The sequence below is a fragment of the Orycteropus afer genome, unplaced genomic scaffold (genome assembly GCF_000298275.1).
Source record: "Orycteropus afer afer isolate SDZICR_OR568_19922 unplaced genomic scaffold, OryAfe1.0 scaffold00217, whole genome shotgun sequence".
Lineage (NCBI taxonomy): Eukaryota > Metazoa > Chordata > Mammalia > Tubulidentata > Orycteropodidae > Orycteropus > Orycteropus afer.
Window position 1 is genome coordinate 468665 of NW_006921804.1, and position 21111 is coordinate 489775.

Sequence of the window (21111 nt, forward strand, 5' to 3'; positions counted from 1 at the left end):
TTTCTCTTGTGGGGCAACTGGATGGGTTTGAGCTGCCAACCTTTCGGTTAGCAGTCAAGCACTTAAACATTGGGATAAATTCTGGCAATCAAACATTTGGTTGGGGAACCTTTCTCTTGGGCTGCCAGGAAAAAAAAAAAAAAAGGTCAAATAGCACGTTAAGTGGCCATTTCCTCATGTTAATCCTGTTCTCTGAGCTCTTTCCTACGTGATGGCTCACTACTCTCTCCACTGTGTCAATTTCAGAGGGGGGAACCAAGACCCGAAAAGGGGAAATAAGATGAAGGGGGTATTTGTGGACTGTGGTGGACGTGGAATCGGGGAGAATCCTCGAGTCCCCAAGTCACTGCTAAGTAAACAGCCAAGTCTCGGCTCCTCTGACTGAGCTGTAACTTTGGGCAAAATTACTTCTGCTTTGGACTCACTTAACCTTTAATCTGGGGATCCCCAATCATGTTACTGACATTAATTCCTCTATCCTCACAATAACCTTGGCGGATGGGAAAAATAAACCAAAACACAAGATCTTATCCATTACTTGAGTCTAACATGGTAAAATGCAAATGATATTTACCCCATTCAGACCCACTGCCATCGAGTGGATTCCAAATCATAGCCACCCTATGGGACAGAGGAGAACTGCCCCAAAGGGTTCCAAGGCTGTAAATCTTTACAGAAGCAGCCTGCCACATTTTTTCCCCGTGGAGCAGCTTGTGGGTTCCAACTACTGACCTTTTGGTTAGTAGGCAAATGTGTTAACCACTGTACCACCAAAACCCACTACCATAGAGTCAATTCAGACACATAGCAACCCCCACAGGTTTTCAAGGCTTTAAATCTTTACGAAAGTAGATTGCTTCATCTTCCTCCCATGGAGGGTTAGTGGCTTTGAACCACTAACCTTCTGGTTAGTAGCCAAATACCTTACCCACACCACCACCAGAGCTCCTTACGACACAACCAGAGCTCTTTAAACAATATTTAATCAGGGCTTATTCTCTTACAATAATTTATTTTCACTTTACTGAAGAGTATACTGAGTCACAAAGAGCAGAAGTTAAGTCAATTTCATACATAACCTTCAGTCATTGATTTCACCAATATAAATAATGTTTTAATGTTATAGTGCTTTTCTTCTTCAATGTTTCAATCATAGTCATTTTATGGATGAGAAAACTGAGGCACAAGAGAGATTAAGAAAGAGGCCTCATTAAATAGTGCCCAGTTGAGAAACTCAAGAACTCTGATTCCCAGGGCAAAATTCTTTTGTCCATCAGATTCCTATCCAAGTTTGAAACATTAAATCCACTCAGTTTTTGAAATCAGGTGATAAGCGCTATAAAGTTTGAGTTACTGATACCAAGAGCAGCGTGAGATGTGGGAATGGTAACAAGGGTAATAATGATCCTTGACCTTTATAAAGGGCTTCATAGTTTCTAAGCTCTCCACAGCCACCATTACACTCTGTCCCCATCAAGGACATCAATAGTGTCCTGTTTTTACAGATGAGGAGGCTGGAACTCAGAGATGCTTAGCAGCTTGTCAGACAGCACAGAGTTAACAAAGGGTAGAACTGGGATTGAAACTCAGATCTGAATCCAAGTTCAGTGAGAACAGGCTTTGGGGAAATTTTGAGGCTACCTATCCTTTTTGAGGAAACTTAAGAGAAGACTGAGAGAACATGGAAGAAGCCAATCTTAGCAGCACATCAGCCCATATGTTAGCAGGGAAGGAAATCATCATCATTAGGCATTTCAAATAATGACACAGAACTGCTCTGGGCACTGTGGGGATCTACCAACTGTGGCTCTAACCTCTAAGGGCCTGCAATCTAAGACAAACACACTTGGAAGAACAAATATGTACATGACATACAGATGGTAGAATAAGAACAATTATTCACTACAAGAGTAGACAGGAAGCATTTGTATCATATACATGGGTAGGTAAGTTTAGGGATGTAGAGAATACAAGTGCATAAATGAAAAAGAGAGTAGTAAAGCAGCAGCAGCTAGGAAAAAAAGACACACACAATCCACACACATACACACACAATCCACACACAATGCACACACATACAAAGCACATACACAAAAATTCAGGAAGGATTTTTTGGAAGAAAAGGAAATTTTAGGTCTTTTCTTTCTCTGTTTTCCATTTAAGAAGAAGTGGAGAAGCTGTATTGCTGGGGCAGTGGAGTTAAAGTGTAATATTTGGAACAGAAACTAATCCTAAGCATTCGGAACAATTACAGAGATGGACCAGAAGTGTGTGTGGGGGGGGCGATTTTGGAGGGGGCAGCATCAGTGAACAAAGAGGGCTTTCAGCAAGTGGATATTCAAGAGAGATTACAACCTGTCTTGACTCCCAGACTGTGTCTTAAAGTTTCCACCCCCATACTTTAAGAAAGTTCAGGCTCTCCCCAATTTCAGGAACAGGAATCTCCAAGTTGTGAAAGGCTGTTTCCAGTGGGTGGAGAAGGCAGCAGGGCTGTGGTGAAAGAGATAGTGGATAGGGACTTTGGGTGCACTGGGCAAGAAGTCCCTAGCCATCCCAATCTCCCCAGCTTCTACCACCACAGGAAAGGTTCCCAGCACACAGCTCATTTATTAATTGTGAGAGAATTTTCAGTTTGCTACATAAAACCTAAATTCACCTGTGGAGTTTCAAGCAAATGATTAGATTCTTAACATAAAAAAATCTGTTGAATTCTGTTTAGCTATTTCTCATTTAATGTCTATTTAGACATTTCTCAATTTATCGATTCAGACTCCAGCCAGGTAGTTATCACTGCTAATTGTGTTTACTCTAACCATCCTTTGGACTCTAATTAGTCAGAGAAGCAACAGAGAACCACTAGGAGTCTGGGGTGAATAAGAATACGCAGAAGAAATATACTCTGATATCTGGCCCTTTGTAGAACACAGGATCCTTGGAGGTGACAGTGCTGGTTCTAACCATGACAATTTCAGACTTTCAGAACCTGCTCATCCTTGGTCAAGGTGGTTTCTGAGTTGACACAATTATTAAGATTTGCATGGGTGGTGTTAAGGATTTGAAGATTCTAATGATAATGATTATTATTGTTGCCAACACCTATTGATCCTCCAGACTTGTACCAATCTATTCCAAGCACTCTATATGTGTTAACATATCTAATACAACAACCTCTTTAGTAGATACTATAGGTTATTAGGTTCATATTTCATATGAGGTACTGACACAGAGAGGTTAAGTAACTTAACCAAGGTCACACAGCTAGTTGATGAAAATATTAGGACCTAGCTACAACTGATTATCTAGCTAAAACTCAGTATTTTAAAAGAACCAAACATCAGACATTTACATGTAAGACACTGTTCTGGATACTATGCCAAAAATACAAATGATATATTGACAGTTTCTACACTCAAAAAGCGTGTGGACTAGTTGCAGATATTGGTAGTTCTCTCTATTACAATTAAATTTTTCTTAATTCAGTCACTTACATATTAAGATTTTCAATCTAGAAGCCCTTACATCACAAGTGCTATTACCGTTTCTTTTTTTAAACAGGTGAATCAACTGGGCCCTGAGGGGACCAATACTAGTTAATTTATCAACAACTTAGAGAATAAACCCACTGCCATGGAGTCAGGTCCAACTCATAGTGACCCCTCATTGGGTTTCCGAGGCTATATCAGTATGGAAGTAGATTGCCCAACTTTCCTTCTGGGGAGTGGCTGGTGGGTTTGAACTGTCACTCTTCTGGTTAGCAGTCAGATGCCTTAGGCACTCTAGTTGTTGTTGTTGTTATGTGCCATCGAGTCATACCTGACTCATAGCGACCCCTCCTTGGGTTTCCGAGGCAGTATCACTACGGAAGTAGGATTGCCCAACCTTCCTTCCGAGGAGTGGCTGGTGGGTTTGAACCGCCAGCCGTCTGGTTAGCAGGCAAGTGTCTTAGCCACTATGCTACCAGAGCTCCTAGGCAAGCATATCCAAAACTGCATATCCAACTTTTCCAACAAGGAATGGTGATGTTTCCAAGTTCTCTGATGGATGGAAAGGTATTACAGCAACAGTCGAAAATGAAGTTTATTCCTCTATAACTCACGTTGTTCAATTCTTCATCAATTCCATCTGTCTTCAGCAACCCCTCCATACTCTTTTTCTTTATTTAACCTTTGCTGATCTCCACTCCTCCCTCCTTTCTTTTGTCTCTGAAGAGAAACTAAGTCTCTACACTACTCAGAAATAACGGGGGGTTGGAGTGAAGGTAAAGTTGAACTGCTCGAGACGTTAATGAGCCTTAAAGGAAGAAAAAGATGTATTAGACAATACTTGTAATTGTTTGAGGAGGTACAAAGGTTGAGGAGAAAGAAAGGAGGGATGTGTTTGAATGACTTAGGGGGGGAATTGCAACACATCGGAACAAATTAAGACTAAAATGGGCAAAAAGCAATCACATTCTCCGGCATTTACAAGCAGCCACAGCAACGCGCTTCAGAGAAGCTTCATGATTTCTTTTAAAAATATATGAAAAGGCCCTTTCTTAGAGGATAGGGAACTCCCTCTGAAGTCTGCGGGTCCTCTCTTCCTATTGAGGTCTCTTCTTCCTGGGAGGTCTCAGAGCCCATTTCTGCAGAAAGAGGGCCAGCTCTTAGCGGTCTGGATGTGGTTTTATCCCGATGCCTGAGCCTTTCCAGCGAGGTGTGCAGGGTTTCTTCCAGCGACAGACGGGACTGCCGGCCCAGCGCCTCGCTTCGCAGATTCAGCCCCGCCGCACAACTCCACGCCGCCTGCGCCTCGCCGCTGCCTAGCAGGAAGGGAAGGCACGCGGAGACCGCGCGGCGCCTAGCGCCCTCTCTCAATGCGTCACTGCTCCCTGCCCTGCCGACCCTCATTCAGAGATGAGACCGGCCACCTGAGGCGAGCGTACGTAACGTGCCCCCGCAACGTGACGCACACGCTGCGCCGGGGCGGATGCGCGGGATGCGCGGCGGGAGGAGCGTGCCCAGGGGGCGGAGTGCGGGCGGAAGTTGGCGTCTGCGGAAAGGAGAAAGGAAAGGGAGACGCGGCTGGGTGCGGCGCGGCACTGCTAGGCTAGGAGACCCGCGGGAAGGCACCGCCTCCTCCCCCTCCCTCTCCGCTGAGGATGGAAGTGACGAAAGCAGCCGAGAAGGTCACTTCCTGCTGGGGTGGATGAGGAGGAGCCGGAGACGCCGCGGAGGAGACCGGACCGAAGACGGACCGTGCTGGGGAGAGGTGAGTCCACGTCTCGCGGCCGCCTCCCGGTTCCTCCGTGCCAGCCTCGCGGACCTCAGCGGGGTCTGCGTCGCTGAGGTTGGAGCCGCCTGCTGGCCGCGTACTAAGCCAGCCGGGCCTCACCCTGCGCGGGGGGCGGGGGAAGAAAGGGGGGGCCCCAGTCTGAGGGGCGACGCGGACCTAGGGCTGCGTTCGTGCTGTAGCTCAACGGAGCTCCGAGGCCAGGAGTGAGGGAGGCCCGGCCCGAACGCGAAGGGAAAGGGAACTCTGAGGGCAGCGTAAGGTGGGACCAGGAGCTACAGCGGAGGCACAGAAGCTTCAGAATGTACGTGCCTCACTGTTCGGTGAATGGTCGCGATCTGAGGAAAGGCAAGGGGCCTGGAGTTTGCAGAGTTAAAGACTAGTGGTCCTACTTCAACCTAATGTCCTCAGAGTAAATTTCTTAAAGGCATGCAGAGGCGCTTCCGAGCTCCTAGGTGGAGAGCCCTATGTGAGGAAAATCGAGGAGGTAGGGTGTTAAGGGTTCTTAAGCAGGTCGGTCATCGTTGTAGTGGGGTTTGGACCCCAGAGTCGTGATGGTTGAAAGGCATTCCTGTGGCAGAATAAATGCCCCGTGATCCAACAGAGCAATCTAGGAGTTAAGTCCAGGGCAGCTTCCCGGAGCGGTGGGGAAATTAGTGTTTTTCCTCCTTCATTCTCACTGAGATGGGAGCAGCCAAGAACGGAAGCTTCTGCCTCGGCTCTTGGGCCTCATTATTATATATCGTGTGTGTGTGTGTGTGTGTGTGTGTGTTTTCATTTCTTTAGTATACTTGTTTCGGCCTGGCCTCCCCCTGTAGTTTTACAGATTGAAACTTGCTGGTCTGTTTAAAGTGTATGGTGGGAAAAAAAAAAAAAAAAAAAGATCAAAAGGAATCCTAAATTAGGTGAAATTTCCAAGATTAGGAATTTTTCCCCACCCTACCCTGGGGCCACTGAGGCACCTACATTCTCTCCAGATTCCTGCTAATGTGGGTGCTGAGGGCCTAGCACACACCCTATGGAACAATGTGGGTAGATCTGCCCTCTCCTGTCCCCATCTCCACACACACACATACACACACGCACACAGTTTCACCTCTCCCTCCTTTTTGTTAAGGAATTGGACAAAGTGCTGTGCTGCTGGGAACAGGACATTTATTGAGAATTGTAAATCTGGATGAAATAAATTCAGATTGCAGCAAGACTCCCTCCACTTCCTGGACAGAAGACTGTCTGCAACGTTTTGTTGTGTTGTTTGTTTTTTTTTTTTTTAATTTTCTTGTTAATGGGGGAAAATCAATTTTTTCTCAGAAAGATTTTGGGAGTGTCTATGTTTCTAGTAGAGTGACTGTACATATGGTGTGTTTACTTCCTGTATCCTGGGTATTTTTCAAGGGGGAGGGGGTAGTTTCTGACTGGAAGGGGTTTTTCTTCTCCCATCACACATAATTCAGTAAAATAAATCAAAATCAGATGTTCGTTCTTGAGTGAGAATCACATGGATTTGGATTTTTCTTCACCCTTTTTTAAACTGGTACAACTGAGTGAACTCAGACTTGTGTATCTTGGCATCTGGGCCTGTCTAGTAATAGAAGACAAACTGTTTGACTTGTTTTGGCTGCTTTTTTGGACCCGTTTTACTATAGCCTTCCATTTTTTACATTTGAAGAGCTAGTCAAGAGGAAGAAAGTAAATATTAAAGACAGTGTTTACAGTTTGTGGTGTAAAGTCAGGTGAGAGATAATTAGGACTTTTGAAGCTGATGACCTGAGGACCATCATTTGATGATTTGGGATTAGCAGTTTAGAGGTGACATGTTTGAAAAACGGAAGGTTGCATAAGGAAAGAAAGATAAGGGAAAATATGATTGGGAAAAGGTTGTGCCAGAAAACCTTGGGAGGATAATGAATAACATCTTAAAATTGTTATGGTTTGTGTCTTTTAGCAGGAGGGTGAAAATGAAAGCAGGCTGTAGCATCGTGGAAAAGCCAGAAGGAGGTGGAGGTGAGCAGAAGTTAATCATCTCTGATATGCTTAGAATGTTCCTCAGTGGTTCCTGTCCTCTCTACTTGGGTTCTGTTCACCAGTGCCAAGTCATGACTGACAGCCTCTTAATTGGGTAGATACAGCTAGGACAGTTGTAGCTTGTTTACTGTGAATGTATATTTAATATGTCTGATCACCACACCCTTGTCCCAAACTTGAGAGATTCTTTTCTTTTAGAGCCACAATTCCAACTTTGGGGTAAGGAGTATTCTTCTTTATTTTCCTGAAATACTAGTTTCCCTTTCCTGTTTGTTCCTTTTGGAACTTTCATGCCCTGGTAGAAAGTAGGTGTGGACTTCAGCAATACATGAAAAGGTAAGAGATTAGATAGGACACTTGAGTGCTGCTGCCCAACTCTGTCAGGTTTAACAACTGCCAGAAGAATAGGTAACTTCTCTGTGTTTTCCTCACCACTGTTGTGGTTAGCTCCAGTAGACTGAAAGAGTGTTGATGGCATGTTTGCAAAGCACTCTAGAGATTCTGAGTAATGGAATGTGAAGTAGGAATACTGGTATGTATGTGCCTACCTCCTGACTACCTTGATTGTGCCCTTTTCACATTAAAGGATATCAGTTTCCTGACTGGGCCTACAAAACAGAATCGTCCCCAGGCTCCCGGCAGATCCAGCTGTGGCACTTCATCCTTGAGCTGCTGCAGAAGGAGGAGTTCCGCCATGTCATTGCCTGGCAGCAGGGAGAATACGGGGAGTTTGTCATCAAGGACCCAGATGAGGTGGCCCGCCTCTGGGGCCGTAGGAAATGCAAACCACAGATGAATTATGACAAGCTGAGCCGGGCCCTCAGGTAAGGGAAAGAATTCCCAAATTCCTGGTGTTAACAGATTGGAAGGAGACTAAACAGTTTGGTGAATGTTAGATAAAATGTATATCAGGTGATAAGAGTCTACACTATCTAAGTGAATAATATGTAGCTTTTAAGTGGAAGTAGAGGAGCTATTGAATCTGAGGAGTATAGGCATGGAAGAAGAAAAGGCATATCTTTGGTTGTATGTAGTGGGTATTTTCAACATGGTTGGCACTGGATCCTGACAGACAGCTGATTCTTCTCTGTAGTGAGCAAGAGTGCATGGCGAATTTTGGATTGGAGCTCATTAATAATCCAGAGGACAGGTGTAGACCTCCATGTTGGGAGTCTATTAGAATTTTCTTCTTTAGGCTCCCTGGAAGAAACTAGAAAAAGAGTGAAGAAAGCACACAGGAGGACTGACAGTCATCTCACTGAATGGCAGTGACCTAGCTATTCAGGAACTATTATCTGTGGACTCAGTTGTTAGTCCATAGGTTGCTTGGTTGTTAACCCTCCAGCATGTGTAGCAGTTGATCCCTATAAGCTTTCTCAATTTCTTCTTTCCCTTTTTCAGTTGTTAAAGTTTATAAGCCTTTATCCTCTACAGGCCAGAAAGCTGTTTGTGACCTGTACAACTAGATACGAGGTTAAAGATTCTAGTTATCTTGATGTTCCTTTGCCTGGCTTTAGTCTTAGTGACCCTGGATGTAAAATTTGGCCAGCAGCTTTGCTGGTGCCATTTACATCCCTTTGAGCCTGTGAAGGTGAAGCAGCTAAGTGGGCTGTTTCTTTCCAGATCAGGGTAGACTGTTTGACCTGCCACCATAAAACACTTCTACATTCCTTTGTATATGCCTTGAGCTTAGACCTAAAGAACTACCACATCAGATCTCTCAAGAGACTTGTCTACCCCCACCTGGGCAAGGCAGAAAAGAGAAACTTGGCAGTTAGTAACATACACTGGGAACAGGAAGGAAATAGACTATAGAATTGTAGAGAGGTGAAGATGAAAGGTGACTGGGGCTAGGATAGATGATCAGATTCTTAAAGTGAGATTGTCTTTGTAAAATGCTAGCCACACTTAATTGAAAATTTAATTCGAAAAGAAAGCTGTTAGATCTCCCAATCCTGACCTGAGGGCCAGGTACAAAAGAATGTTAGTGATGTTTTTATACTTAGAGCAGGAATTATTGGTCTTAGTGGTTACCTGTGTGTATCAACAACTGTCAGTAACTAGCAGATAAATTACTATGCATTCCTCTTTTTACAGATACTATTATAACAAGAGGATCCTTCATAAAACAAAAGGCAAAAGGTTTACTTATAAATTTAACTTCAACAAGCTGGTGATGCCCAACTACCCATTCATCAACATTCGGTCAAGTGGTAAGATGTAAACTAGTAAACTGTCTTGATAGGGAATCAATTTTGAGTGAAAAAAAAAATATATATTAAAAACCTAAGTCTAAGACCAGCACGTTTAAGAGGATTATACAAACATTAAGTAACATGATCCCTTGGATTGCCTCAACATTCTTGCTCAAGTTTCCCATTCATCTCAAAAAACCAACCAAACCAAACTCAAGGCCATCAAGTCAGTCCCAATTCATAGCGACCCCTCTTTGGGTTTCCGAGGCAGTGTCTCTAGGGAAGTGGATTGCCCAATCTTCCTTCCAAGGAGTGGGTGGTGGGTTTGAATTGCCAGCCTTCTGGTTAGCAGTCAAACACCTTAGGCACTACGCCACTAGAGCTCCCTTCATCTCAAAAAGGGGAGTCATAATCTATGCATGGGAGCTCTGGTATAGTGCCTAAGGCACGTGACTGCTAACCAGAAGGCTGGCGGTTCAAACCCACCAGCCACTCCTTGAAAGGAAGGCTGGGCAATCTACTTCCGTAGTGATACTGCCTCGGCAACCCAAGGAGGGCTTGCTTATGAGTCAGGGCCGACTCGATGGCACACAACAACAACAATCTATGTATTATGAAGACATAATTTAATTGTTTTTTGGTTCCCTTTTCTGCATATTATTCATAACTTCTTTGATATTATACTGTTCTCTTTGAGAATGATGTTCCATAGGTCTGTGTTGATCTTGAAGCTCAGGACTCAATTTTAACACCTTGCTCAGTGACTTTCATACACGGGAACCTGTTTCTACAAACACTTCCGATTTTCTATGAAACTACCACCTCTCCCTTATCAAGTGAATAGCATCAAAACCACAGCATCCTTGATCAGAGGACGAGAGGTTCACGTGTTTGCAGTGAAAAGCAATGTCTTTGATCTGCACCAACAAGTCCTCAGAGAACAAGGCTCTGGGGTTACTTGACCTCTCCCTTAAGTACAGCAGGGCTTCCCCTCTAGGCTCTCTGGGTTACAGCTTTCCATCACAACTCTTCATAGAGATTTTATGTCTGTCTCTCTGGATGCAGAAGACAGTCTCTTGGCAAGGTTTTTTGTTTCCTTTTTTAATGCGAGTCATATTCAGATGATTTGTGCGATTGTATTTAACTATTTTCTGGTCCATCTATCAATATCTGTCTGTTACACTGTGTGTTAAGCAAAGAAAGCCAATCTTGATTCTGGTGTAATAAAACGTCTCTGAGAAAAATTGGAAGAAACCTGAAAAATTAGAGTGGGGGTGTGGCTGAGAGAATATAATGCTGAGATCCATTGCAGATATGTAATTACTACACACAACAAGTTAGGGCAGTTTTAGCTTGACTCTGCTATCATTACAGTTCCATCTTTCCTTCTGTAGCCACTCCCTCCTGTCCCTGGGGCATGCATTTAAAAAAAAAAAAAAAAAAGTGGTATTGGAATGCATCTCTCTAATTACAACCTGTTTTCTTTCCTTGTGCCTCGGGGAGAGGCATTAGGAAATCAAACCTGTTCTAGCCACTGGAATCTTGTTTCCTCTATTTCTCACTCTTGCCACCTCCCTGTGCACCTGGGAGAGGGATGGGGATTCTAGATGGACATACCAGCAATTTTGAAGACTGTATTGGTGTTCCATACACCACACATACACACCAAGAAAAGCTCCACTGGTCTTGTTCTGTCTTTGACCTGTTTTTGTCAAAACCTAGAAGTCTAGCCACTTGGACCAGGAATGTATGTCATCAGCCCTTGGGAGTAAGATGGTTTTCAAAGGCAGTGAAATATGGTTCCTCATCCTGAAGATTCCCATTGTGGAAATTTAACAGTAGTGGCCAGTGCAACTTATTCTGCCTGAATCCTTGACCAAGCTCAAGATTTTAATGAAAAAGTCAAAGGAAAAGCAAAACAGTTTACATTTCTTTGGGCACACTCCTTGGTTGTTTATTTCCCAAGTACAGATAACTATTGTTGTTGTTATGTGCCGTCGAGTCGGCCCGACTCATAGTGACCCCTCCTTGGGTTTCCGAGGCAGTATCACTACTGACTCATAGCGACCCCTCCTTGGGTTTCCGAGGCAGTATCACTACTATCACTACGGAAGTAGGATTGCCCAGCCTTCCTTCCGAGGAGTGGCTGGTGGGTTTGAACTGCCAGCCGTCTGGTTAGCAGGCAAGTGTCTTACGCACTATGCTACCAGAGCTCCCTACAGATAACTATAAAGAACTGGAACTCTTAGGTTTATAGAGAACTTTTGCCCAGATAGGCCAATTGTTTAACTTTTTTAATCTTCTTATTATAATTTGAGTACAAGGTTACAGAGCAAATTGGTGTTCTGTTTAACTGTGCATACACTTTAGGTTAATGTTTTTGAAGACAAAGAAATGTAACATTTACTTAACTTCTCCTTAGTGTTTTTGTGAGTTACTGTTCAACTTCCTAGCCTTGTAAAACTGTATGTCTTTTTTTTTTTTAACTTTTTTTTTTGTTAATGCATTTTATTGAAATATAATTTATGTACAGTGAAATACGCAAAACTAAAGTGACATGGGTTGATGCTGGGTTTTTTTTTGCAGTGTTCCCTTCCCTCCCCTTCCACCCCTGGCAACCAACAAAGAAATGTGCCGGCCAGAGACAAACCGGGCCTTGACCCTCCACAACAAGGAACTAAAACTGTATTTGTCCTTCTGTGATTGACTTATTTTCACTCAGCGTAATGTTCTCCAAGTTCATCCATATTATGCGGTGTTTTGCAGGCTCTACATTATTCTTTTGGTCATCCACTCTTCGTTGATGGGCACATAGGTTGTTTCCATCTTTTTGCTATTATAAATAGTGCTGCAATGAACATGACTATGCAGATATCTGTTCCTATCCTGGTTCTCACCTCTCTAGGATATATATCCATTGATGGGATTGCTGGGTCAAATATTATCTCCAATTCCAGCTTTCTGAGGAATTGCCATATTGCTTTCCACAGTGGTTGTATCACTTCCCAGTCCCACAAGCAGTGTATGAGAGTCCCAGTCTCTCCACATCCCTGTTAATTTCTGTCTTGAACCTTGCCATCAGTGGTGGGGTAAGACGGTATCTTACTGTTTTGATTTGCATTTCTCTGATGGCCAATGATTGTGAGCATCTCTTCATGTATTAGCTGGTCACCTGAATATCCCCCATGGTGAAGTGTCTATTCACATCTTCTGCCCACTTTTCAATTGAATTGTTAATTCTTTTGGTGCTGAGGTGTTGGAGTTTTCTATAAATCTTAGAGATAAGTCTCTTGCCAGATACGTAATTATCGGAAATATGAATTTGTTGCTATCATTTTGGTTATGTGCTTTTTTGTGGTGTAGATTTCTTTGTTCTATATAATTTTCTATGCTGAGCTTGTTTTGTTTATGAATCATGTTATCACTTCCTTTGTTGCTATTGTTTTAGTATTTGCTTATCATTATTCTTCGAGGTTGCCCTGTGATTTATAGTTTTCTTCCCGTTCTATCCTATAGTTGTCTTGACATCCCTACCATCTAGAAGTTTTGTAATGACAGTTTTTTCCCTCTTTTTGGTTTGTAGTTGTCCTCATTTGTCAGTTGATGTCTCTGGTTCCCTGTTTACAATCTTGTAGGCTTATATACTTTGGATACTTCATAGCTGGGTTGGTTTCTGGGTTATGTCATCATGTGCGTAAATGCTCAGTAGTTGTTGGCTGTTGCTTCTCTGTCCAAAGGATTCCCATTAGCATCTCTTGTAAGATTGGTGTAGTTTAAACAAATTCCCTTATTTTCTGCTTATCTAGAAAAGTCCTAATTTCACCGTCATATTTGAGAGACAGCTTTGCTGGGTATATAATTCTTGGTTGGAAATTTTTCTCTTTTATTACCTTCTCACCTGCATGGTTTCTGCCGTGAAATCCAAGCTTAGTCTTATTGGTTGTCCCTTGTAGGTAACTTCATTTTTCCCATGCTGCTCTCAGGATTCTTTCTTTGTCTTTGGTTTTGGTGAGTTTGATGATGATGTGTCTTGGTGATTTTCTTTTGGGGTCTATCCTGTTTGGAGTTCATTGGACTTCCTGAATGGATATATTCACATCTTTCATCATATCGGGGAAGTTCTTTTCCAACAAATCTTGGATGATTTTCTCAGTGGTTTTATCTTTCTCTTCTTGTTCTGGAATTCCAGTGACATGTAGGTTATTCCTTTTGATGGTATCCCACGTGAACCTTAGGCTTTCTTCATTTTACTTTGATCTTTTTTCTGATTGATCCCTTTCCAAAGAAGTATTGAGGTATTTATCTTCAATCTCATTAATTCTCTCTTCTATTGCATTAATTCTACTCCTTTGCCTTTCAATGTATCCTGGTCCCTTGTTTCTCCAGCTTTATCTTGCTTCTTTGTGTGGATTGTGATGTTCTGTTGTCTCTGAAGCATTATGATGTTTTTGTGTTTATATTTAATTGGTGATTATATGTTGGAGTGACTTGCCAATGATTTTTGTTTTCTTTGTATGTTATCTACGTAAGCAGGGTACTATGCTGTGCTCCTCTCTTCACTAGTTGACAGCACTTACACACTTACCACCTGTCTCCTTTCCTGTTGTCAGCCTCTTGTATGTGCCTGCCAACCTTGGCAGACAGAGCCTATTCTTAGGTCACTGGTATCCAAATGAGAATGCTATCACTTTAAAATTCAAAATGGTTGCCACTTGTAAAGATTAAAAATGGCTGCACCCTCGGTCACTTTAAATATCTAAAATGGCCACCGCTTGTAAACATTCAAAATGGCTGTACCCTTCGTCACTTTAAATATGCAAAATGTCTGGCACTTACAAACATTCAACATGGCTTTGCCCTCGATCACTTTAAATATTCAAAATACCTGCCACGTGTAAACAATCAAAATGGCTGTGCCCTCTGGACAACGGAAAGTTAATAGCTCAGGTTGTCTCCCTCCTTACTGTTTCCCTTCCTAGTCATAGGCCACCAGCACAGTCGTCCCTGCAGCCTTTGGTGACCAGGGCAGGTCTTTAGGTCAATTCTCAGGTCCCAACACCACTTGGAAATATTCAGGCTGTTGGTCCCGTCAGGGTAGCTGACAGTCTGCAGATCCAGCTATCTCTGTACTCACTGTTTTTGTTCAGGTTTTTCCACTAGTTGGTGCCTAATCCACTTCTGTATAGTTCTTTCAAAGCTCAGGGCTCCAGGATTATCTTCTGTATCTCTGTCAATTGGTTTTTCTTTTCTTTGTTGAAGAGGGTCTGTGTCACTTGTCTGCCTATTCCTCCATCATACTGGAAGTCAAACGTATATGTCTTGATGTCCACATTTTATAAATGATAAAATCACAGGTGGAGGACAGCAGAGTAAAAGATTGTAGGGTGGGTTGAATACAGCTACTATTGATAGACATTGTTTCTTATGCAACAATTTCTGGGAGAGTTAGCTATCAACAGCTAAATTTATGTGTATGTATGTGTATGTATATATATATATGGCTTGTTTTAAATAGATGGAACATGGGACATTCCTCCCAGAGATTGGAGTCCTTCATTTGTTTAATGATAACATGTTAAGCCCTAGAAGAAAAAAAAATTACGGAGTTCTTTTCCACAAGAAACTTACAATTTAGCAGGAAAGGTTAGATATATGTGGTTTAATACAGTAGGGAATATGATAAACACTAAGAAGTAGTGGTGCTTAGATTTTGGTCCTAGAAGCCAGGGGATCATGTCTAGATTGATACAGTTTTAAAAATGAAAGTAATACATGCTGATTGTAACATAGCCAAATAATATAGCTGTGTAGAAAGTAAAGTGAATGTTCTCTTTTCTCTCCCCACCTCCATCCTACTCACTGTTAACAGTTCAAGGTAGACTACTGACATTTGGATAATGTTGAAAGCACTTGTACTTAACAGTAGTACCTCATTTTCTCATTAGAAGTGTCCTATAAAATACATTATTAAATATATTTTAATATTGTATTTGCTTTAAGAGACATTGGAAAGCTATAGATGACACTGGTAAAATGATTACTTGTCAGAGAATAGAGGCAGTTAAGGATGAACTTGAGAATTCTCACTCTCTGGCTCCCACTCCTGTCCCCCTAGGATTTTTTTTTTTTTTTTTTTTTTTAAAGAATTTGAAACCTAAAGAAAAATTGGAAAAAACAAAAGTAACTATATATCCTTTCCAGATTCACTAATCATTAGCATTTTTGCACATTGCTTTATCTGTTTGTACTTTTACATACTTTTTAAATCTTTTGAGATTAAGTTGCGGACATTTGACACTTCACTTCAGTGTACCTCCGCATGTAACTCCCCAGAACAAGGACGTTCTCCTCCATAGCCACAATACCATTATCACACCCAGGAAGTTTAACATTGCTCTAATCTTATTATCTAATATATAGTCCTCTATTCAAGTAACAAGGAGCTCTGGTAGCATAGTGCCTAAGGCACTTGACTGCTAACCAGAAGGCTGGAGGTTCAAACCCACTAGCCACTCCTCAGAAGGAAGGTTAGGCAATCTACTTCCGTAGTGATACTGCCTCAGAAACCCAAGGAGGGGTCGCTGTGAGTCGGGGCCGACTCTATGGCACATAACAACAACAACATTCAAGTAACAAACTTTTTCAAATTTTTATATTTGAACTCTGAAGATTATTATTTACTAAAATATTTATTTATTTTTAACAAATACATATAGTTTGCCATGTGCCAATTACTATTATAAAACTCCTTTAATCCTCATAACATAAGGATTGGTCCTGTTATTATGCCCATTTTACAGGTAAGGAAACACACATCTGGTAAGTGTCTGAAGTCCCAGTTAGTAAGTTTTGGGACCAGGATTTGAACCTAGACAAAGCCATTATTTTTTTCCATTTTGCTAGAGGGGGTAAAAACTTACCTAGCTTGTGACCTATACCAAGCCACAAGATAGAAAGTACCAGAACTGAGATTCAAACCAGATTTTCTAACTCTACTCAGATTTCATAGTAGCTCCATGGAGGTAGTCTTCCAAAGGAGTGGTATTCAGAATTTTTTTTTTCTTTTAGTAACAGTTTCTGTCCTGAAAAGAAAATCTTAGACTTGATATCTCAACAAATAAAAGTAGGGCCGCTCTAGTTAATTAGAGGTAAAGGGACCAGAATGCTACCTTCCCCACATTGCTCCTGTATCTTGCCTTCCATTGTTCCTTTTCAAGACATTTGGAAAATGAGAGATCTCTAGTCAAAAACAAACAAAAAAAAAAAGCCTGTATAACCAAGCATTTCTTAGTTGTGTAGGATACAGGACCCCTTTTCTATTATACCTAATCATTTCTTCAGAATACATAGAACTAGTTTTTGTTTTTGAATAGCTGTACTCTTACTATGAAGTCATGATCCAAAAGAACCCAAAAAAAGTAGCATTTCAGCCACTGTAATAGGCTGGTGGATGAAACACTTGGCTTGAGACCCTCTTGGCTCTACTCAAATCATATAAAAAGTCATTTAGCTATTTTTTCCTAACTGTAAGATTTAAACAGACCTCTGTGGCCTAAAAAAAAAAAATTAAGTCCTAAAGGACAGCTTTCTTTGGAACACCAGTTTGGAAAATGCTGTTCTGGTTCATTGTTATTACTCAGTCACATGTGCCTAGAAAACTACAGTTTGTCAATACCAGCCATTTCCAGGGTCATATCTGAGGATGACTCCATTTTATCAAGAATAGAGGAAGGCAGTTGATTGAGAGTGATTCCTAACCACACCACATCATATGCACCTTTTTGTATTTCTGCTCCTAGATTTCTGTAACTTGTTTTGGTTTTTCCTATTTCCTTTTTTTCCTTCTCCCTTAGCTCTGTGTCAGAGTGTCACTGATAGAAGCTACCCACACGTCCCAAGATCCCTGTGGCCTCAGATGGCATACATTTCTCATGCCTTCTTTATCAGAAGGACCTTTTAGGCGAGTTGAGAACTTGTGAAACTCTGAGGGTGACATACTTACCACAGTGTTGGTTTCCACTTGCCAACTTCAAATTCTAGCAAGCAAATTTGGGCAAGGGAATAGTAGGTCCTGGATTTTCTCCTAGCCTCTTCAGTTCTTAAAAGCAGGATGGGATCGTTACATAGAATTTGTTAAAGAAATAGTGCTTGGAGAGATTTTTAAATATTTTCAGTTTAAACCTCTGTGAAATAATGATTTGTATATCAGAAATGATACATCATAAGGTCTTTAAGAAACATAGTTTTTTTTTCCTAATCCATTTTTATTAACATATAGTCTTGTCCATGTTTATATATGTGAGATACAAGATCTTTGGGTATTTTAGTACATTGCTTTATATACATACTATTGCCAGTTTTGTTTCTTTGTTTTTGTTTGTTTCCTTTATAGACAAGGTTGAAAATTGCAAAGTAATTGAGTACTTAGAGGTTGAAAAGGAGAAGCCTCTTTTCCTGTTCATTCATTCAACTATTAACTATTGAGTAACTACTAATTATTAAGCCCGGAACTGCTGGGAATACAGTTATAAACGAAAAAGTCTCTTATGTTTTAGACTATAGGTAACAAGTAGATGTGAATATTTTAAAGGCAATAAAATGAGTAAGAGGCTAAAGAAAGGTGATCACTAAAGTGAATAGAGGATGCTGAAGAGTAGTTACTAGGAGGAAGGTAGAGAATTGTGGGATTCATCCCAGCTGGACTGCTTGTTTCCTTTTGCTACCAAACATTTTGCACTTACTTAGCATATGTAAAAATGATGCTAGTGAATGGCCAGACCACTAATGTGGCCTTTTCTCCTTTACACCGTCACAGGTGTGGTTCCCCAGAGTGCACCACCAGTGCCAACAGCTTCCTCTCGGTTCCATTTCCCACCTCTGGATACCCATTCACCAACTAATGATGTGCAGCCAGGGCGGTTCTCTGCTAGCTCCCTAGCTACTTCTGGCCAGGAGTCTTTGAGTGATGGCACTGACAGAAAGGCGGAGCTTTCAGAGCTGGAGGATGGCTCAGCCACTGACTGGCGCCGGGGCGTGGATCTTATGTCCTCCCGGAATGCTGTCAGTGGAGGAGGGATTGGCCATCAGAAACGCAAGCCTGACATCATGCTTCCTCTGTTCACCAGGCCGGGGATGTACCATGACCCCCACAGCCCCTTCGCTGTCTCTCCAATCCCTGGCCGTGGAGGTGTCCTTAATGTCCCCATTTCACCAGCACTCTCTCTGACTCCCACCATCTTCTCCTATAGTCCATCACCAGGCCTGAGCCCCTTCACCAGCAGCAGCTGCTTCTCCTTCAACCCTGAGGAAATGAAACACTACCTTCATTCGCAAGCCTGTTCTGTGTTCAACTACCACCTGAGTCCCCGGACTTTTCCCCGTTACCCAGGGCTTATGGTTCCACCCCTGCAGTGCCAAATGCATCCTGAGGATTCAACTCAGTTTTCTATCAAGCTGCAGCCACCACCAGTTGGGCGGAAAAACCGAGAGAGGGTCGAAAGCAGTGAAGAGTCAGCACCTGTCAGTGCTCCCACTGCAGCCCCTATCCCCCCAAGAATTAAGGTGGAGCCTGCCTCTGACAAAGATCCAGAGAGTCTCAGGCAGTCCACACGAGAAAAGGAGGAACACACTGAAGATAAGGGGGCTGTGCCAAGCAGGACCATGGAAAAGGAGAAAAGCACCGTCTTTGCCCGCCCAGCTGCACCACCCGTCTGGCCCTCTGTACCCAGTAGCACTCCCAGTGAAGAACCCCTAGATGTTACTGAAGACAGTGAGGACAGGCCTAGCAAAGAGCCCAGTGCACCTGAGAAGAAAGAAGATGCCCTGATGCCCCCCAAGCTTCGGTTGAAGCGACGTTGGAATGACGACCCAGAAGCCCGAGAGCTGAGTAAGAATGGCAAATTCCTCTGGAATGGGTCAGGACCCCGGGGCTTGGCAGCAGCAGCTGCTGATGCCTAGAACTGGAAGTGGATTGGAAGCTGTTTATACTATAATCAAATACATACATGTATTTATGTAGCAAGATTTCAGGGCAGGGGGTGGGGAGGGAGGGAGGGTGGGAGTTAGACTGGTTTGATCATTCTAGGGGCATAGACTTGTATTTTTATGTTTTGGGGGATGGGATGGGGTATCTTCAGTTGTAAATTAGGTGGGAGATGAACACACTTTTTTCCTGGTGAGTAGGACATGGGGAGGGTATTGAACTGAAAGGAGGAGGAGCCTCCATTTCCTGTTGAGGCCTATACTTTATGACAAGGAAACTCCTAAAGGGCCAAGACACTTTTTGGTCCCATGATAGTTCAGGTTCTAGACGCTTGTCATTTCTATTATATTTATATATGGAAAGCCATCAGTGAATTTATTTTTCTCTTTTTGTTCTGAGAGACATACATAGAAGAGAGCATAGTTGGAAGATTGAGCATTGAGACACCATTATTAATAAGTATTCTGCCTGAAATGTTCTTTATTTCAAGGGAGGAATAAGATAATCTCAGTCTTACTTGGGGGAAGGAGAGGTTATTCAAATATTGCTCTTTTTCTTTCTTTCCCTTTGTTGTTGGTTGGCATTTTTTTCTTTCCCTTCAAAAAAAAAAAAAATGTTTTCAGGAGACATAAAATGTATCACCAGTAAGAGTGGGACTGAGAAGGTGAGAAGGCATAGGAGCTGTTCTCTCTCCGCTGCTGTGAGTTTCATGGACTTTTCACCTACTTCACCTATTAAAGAAGCCATGAGGAGTTGTAAACTCTTGTTCAGGGAAGAAAGAAAAGGGCAAGAGGAAGTAACCCGATGCCTTTAAAAAACGAAAAAAATGACCTTCAATTTTTCTTTTTCCATCGTGGGTTTGGGGAGCCAACCCGAAGTATGACTGTGAGCAAGCTCACTTAGAGGCATGGCAACATTGTTGAGAATGTCTTTCCATTATGTCTGGTTCTCTCAGTATTTTCTTAAGTCAAGCCTTAACTATGAACGTACTTTAACGCGATACGGGTCTGTCAACATAAACCTGTAAAAGGGCATGGACAACTTTTCAGAAAACCCAGGAATGTTAAAGACATGGTTAAATTTCTAGCTGGTAGTTAGTCATCCCTTAGTATTACTGGGATGGGTAGCAGAAAGGCAGGATTATGGGATTAAAAGGCAGATGGTACCTGAAAACAAAGAAGGTAGCTGGGGGTACAAATAGATGTTTGCTGAAACTGAAGGCAGGAGTGGACAGAATACATGGAAGACAACCAGATGTGAAAAGGCCTAGTATGAGTGAAAGAGTTGGTCTCTGTCCTGTTATGTTGCCATTGTTGCCATGCCCATTTCCCTAGGTTGTTCTGATTCTCATGATCAATTGGCTACATGAGACTCCAGATTACAGACAGTAATGAGGTGTTTCTTCATGGGGAATTCCCTTCCAACAACTTCAGAGGAGTGGGAAAGTACTGATTCTACATGAAGCCAAAAGGGGGCCTGAGTTAGGAGCAGAGAGAAAGAAGCAGTAGCCAGCCACGTGTGCATGTGCATGTGCGTATGTGTGTTTCTGTGTGCATGCATGCATTTAGTTGTATGTAAATACTGACTGTGGCTCAAATTGGCCCAATAGCAGGGACAGAAGAAAATAGCTCCTTATCTGAG

At 42.3% G+C, this 21111-nt stretch overlaps 1 protein-coding gene and 1 pseudogene across 1 annotated transcript; both read left to right on the top strand.

Annotated features, from left to right (window-relative positions):
- The window catches only part of LOC122150734, a 132396-nt pseudogene extending 127594 nt beyond the window's left edge, over positions 1–4802 (top strand).
- A 2421-nt stretch (positions 4803–7223) lies between these two features.
- Positions 7224–19445, top strand: LOC103203423 (ETS translocation variant 3). The gene is made up of 4 exons (XM_007948415.2): positions 7224–7272; positions 7880–8117; positions 9391–9506; positions 18304–19445. Exons 1-4 carry the CDS (start codon positions 7227–7229, stop codon positions 19443–19445), a joined length of 1542 nt encoding a protein of 513 aa, XP_007946606.1. The 5' UTR covers positions 7224–7226.
- The last annotated feature ends 1666 nt before the right edge of the window (positions 19446–21111 follow it).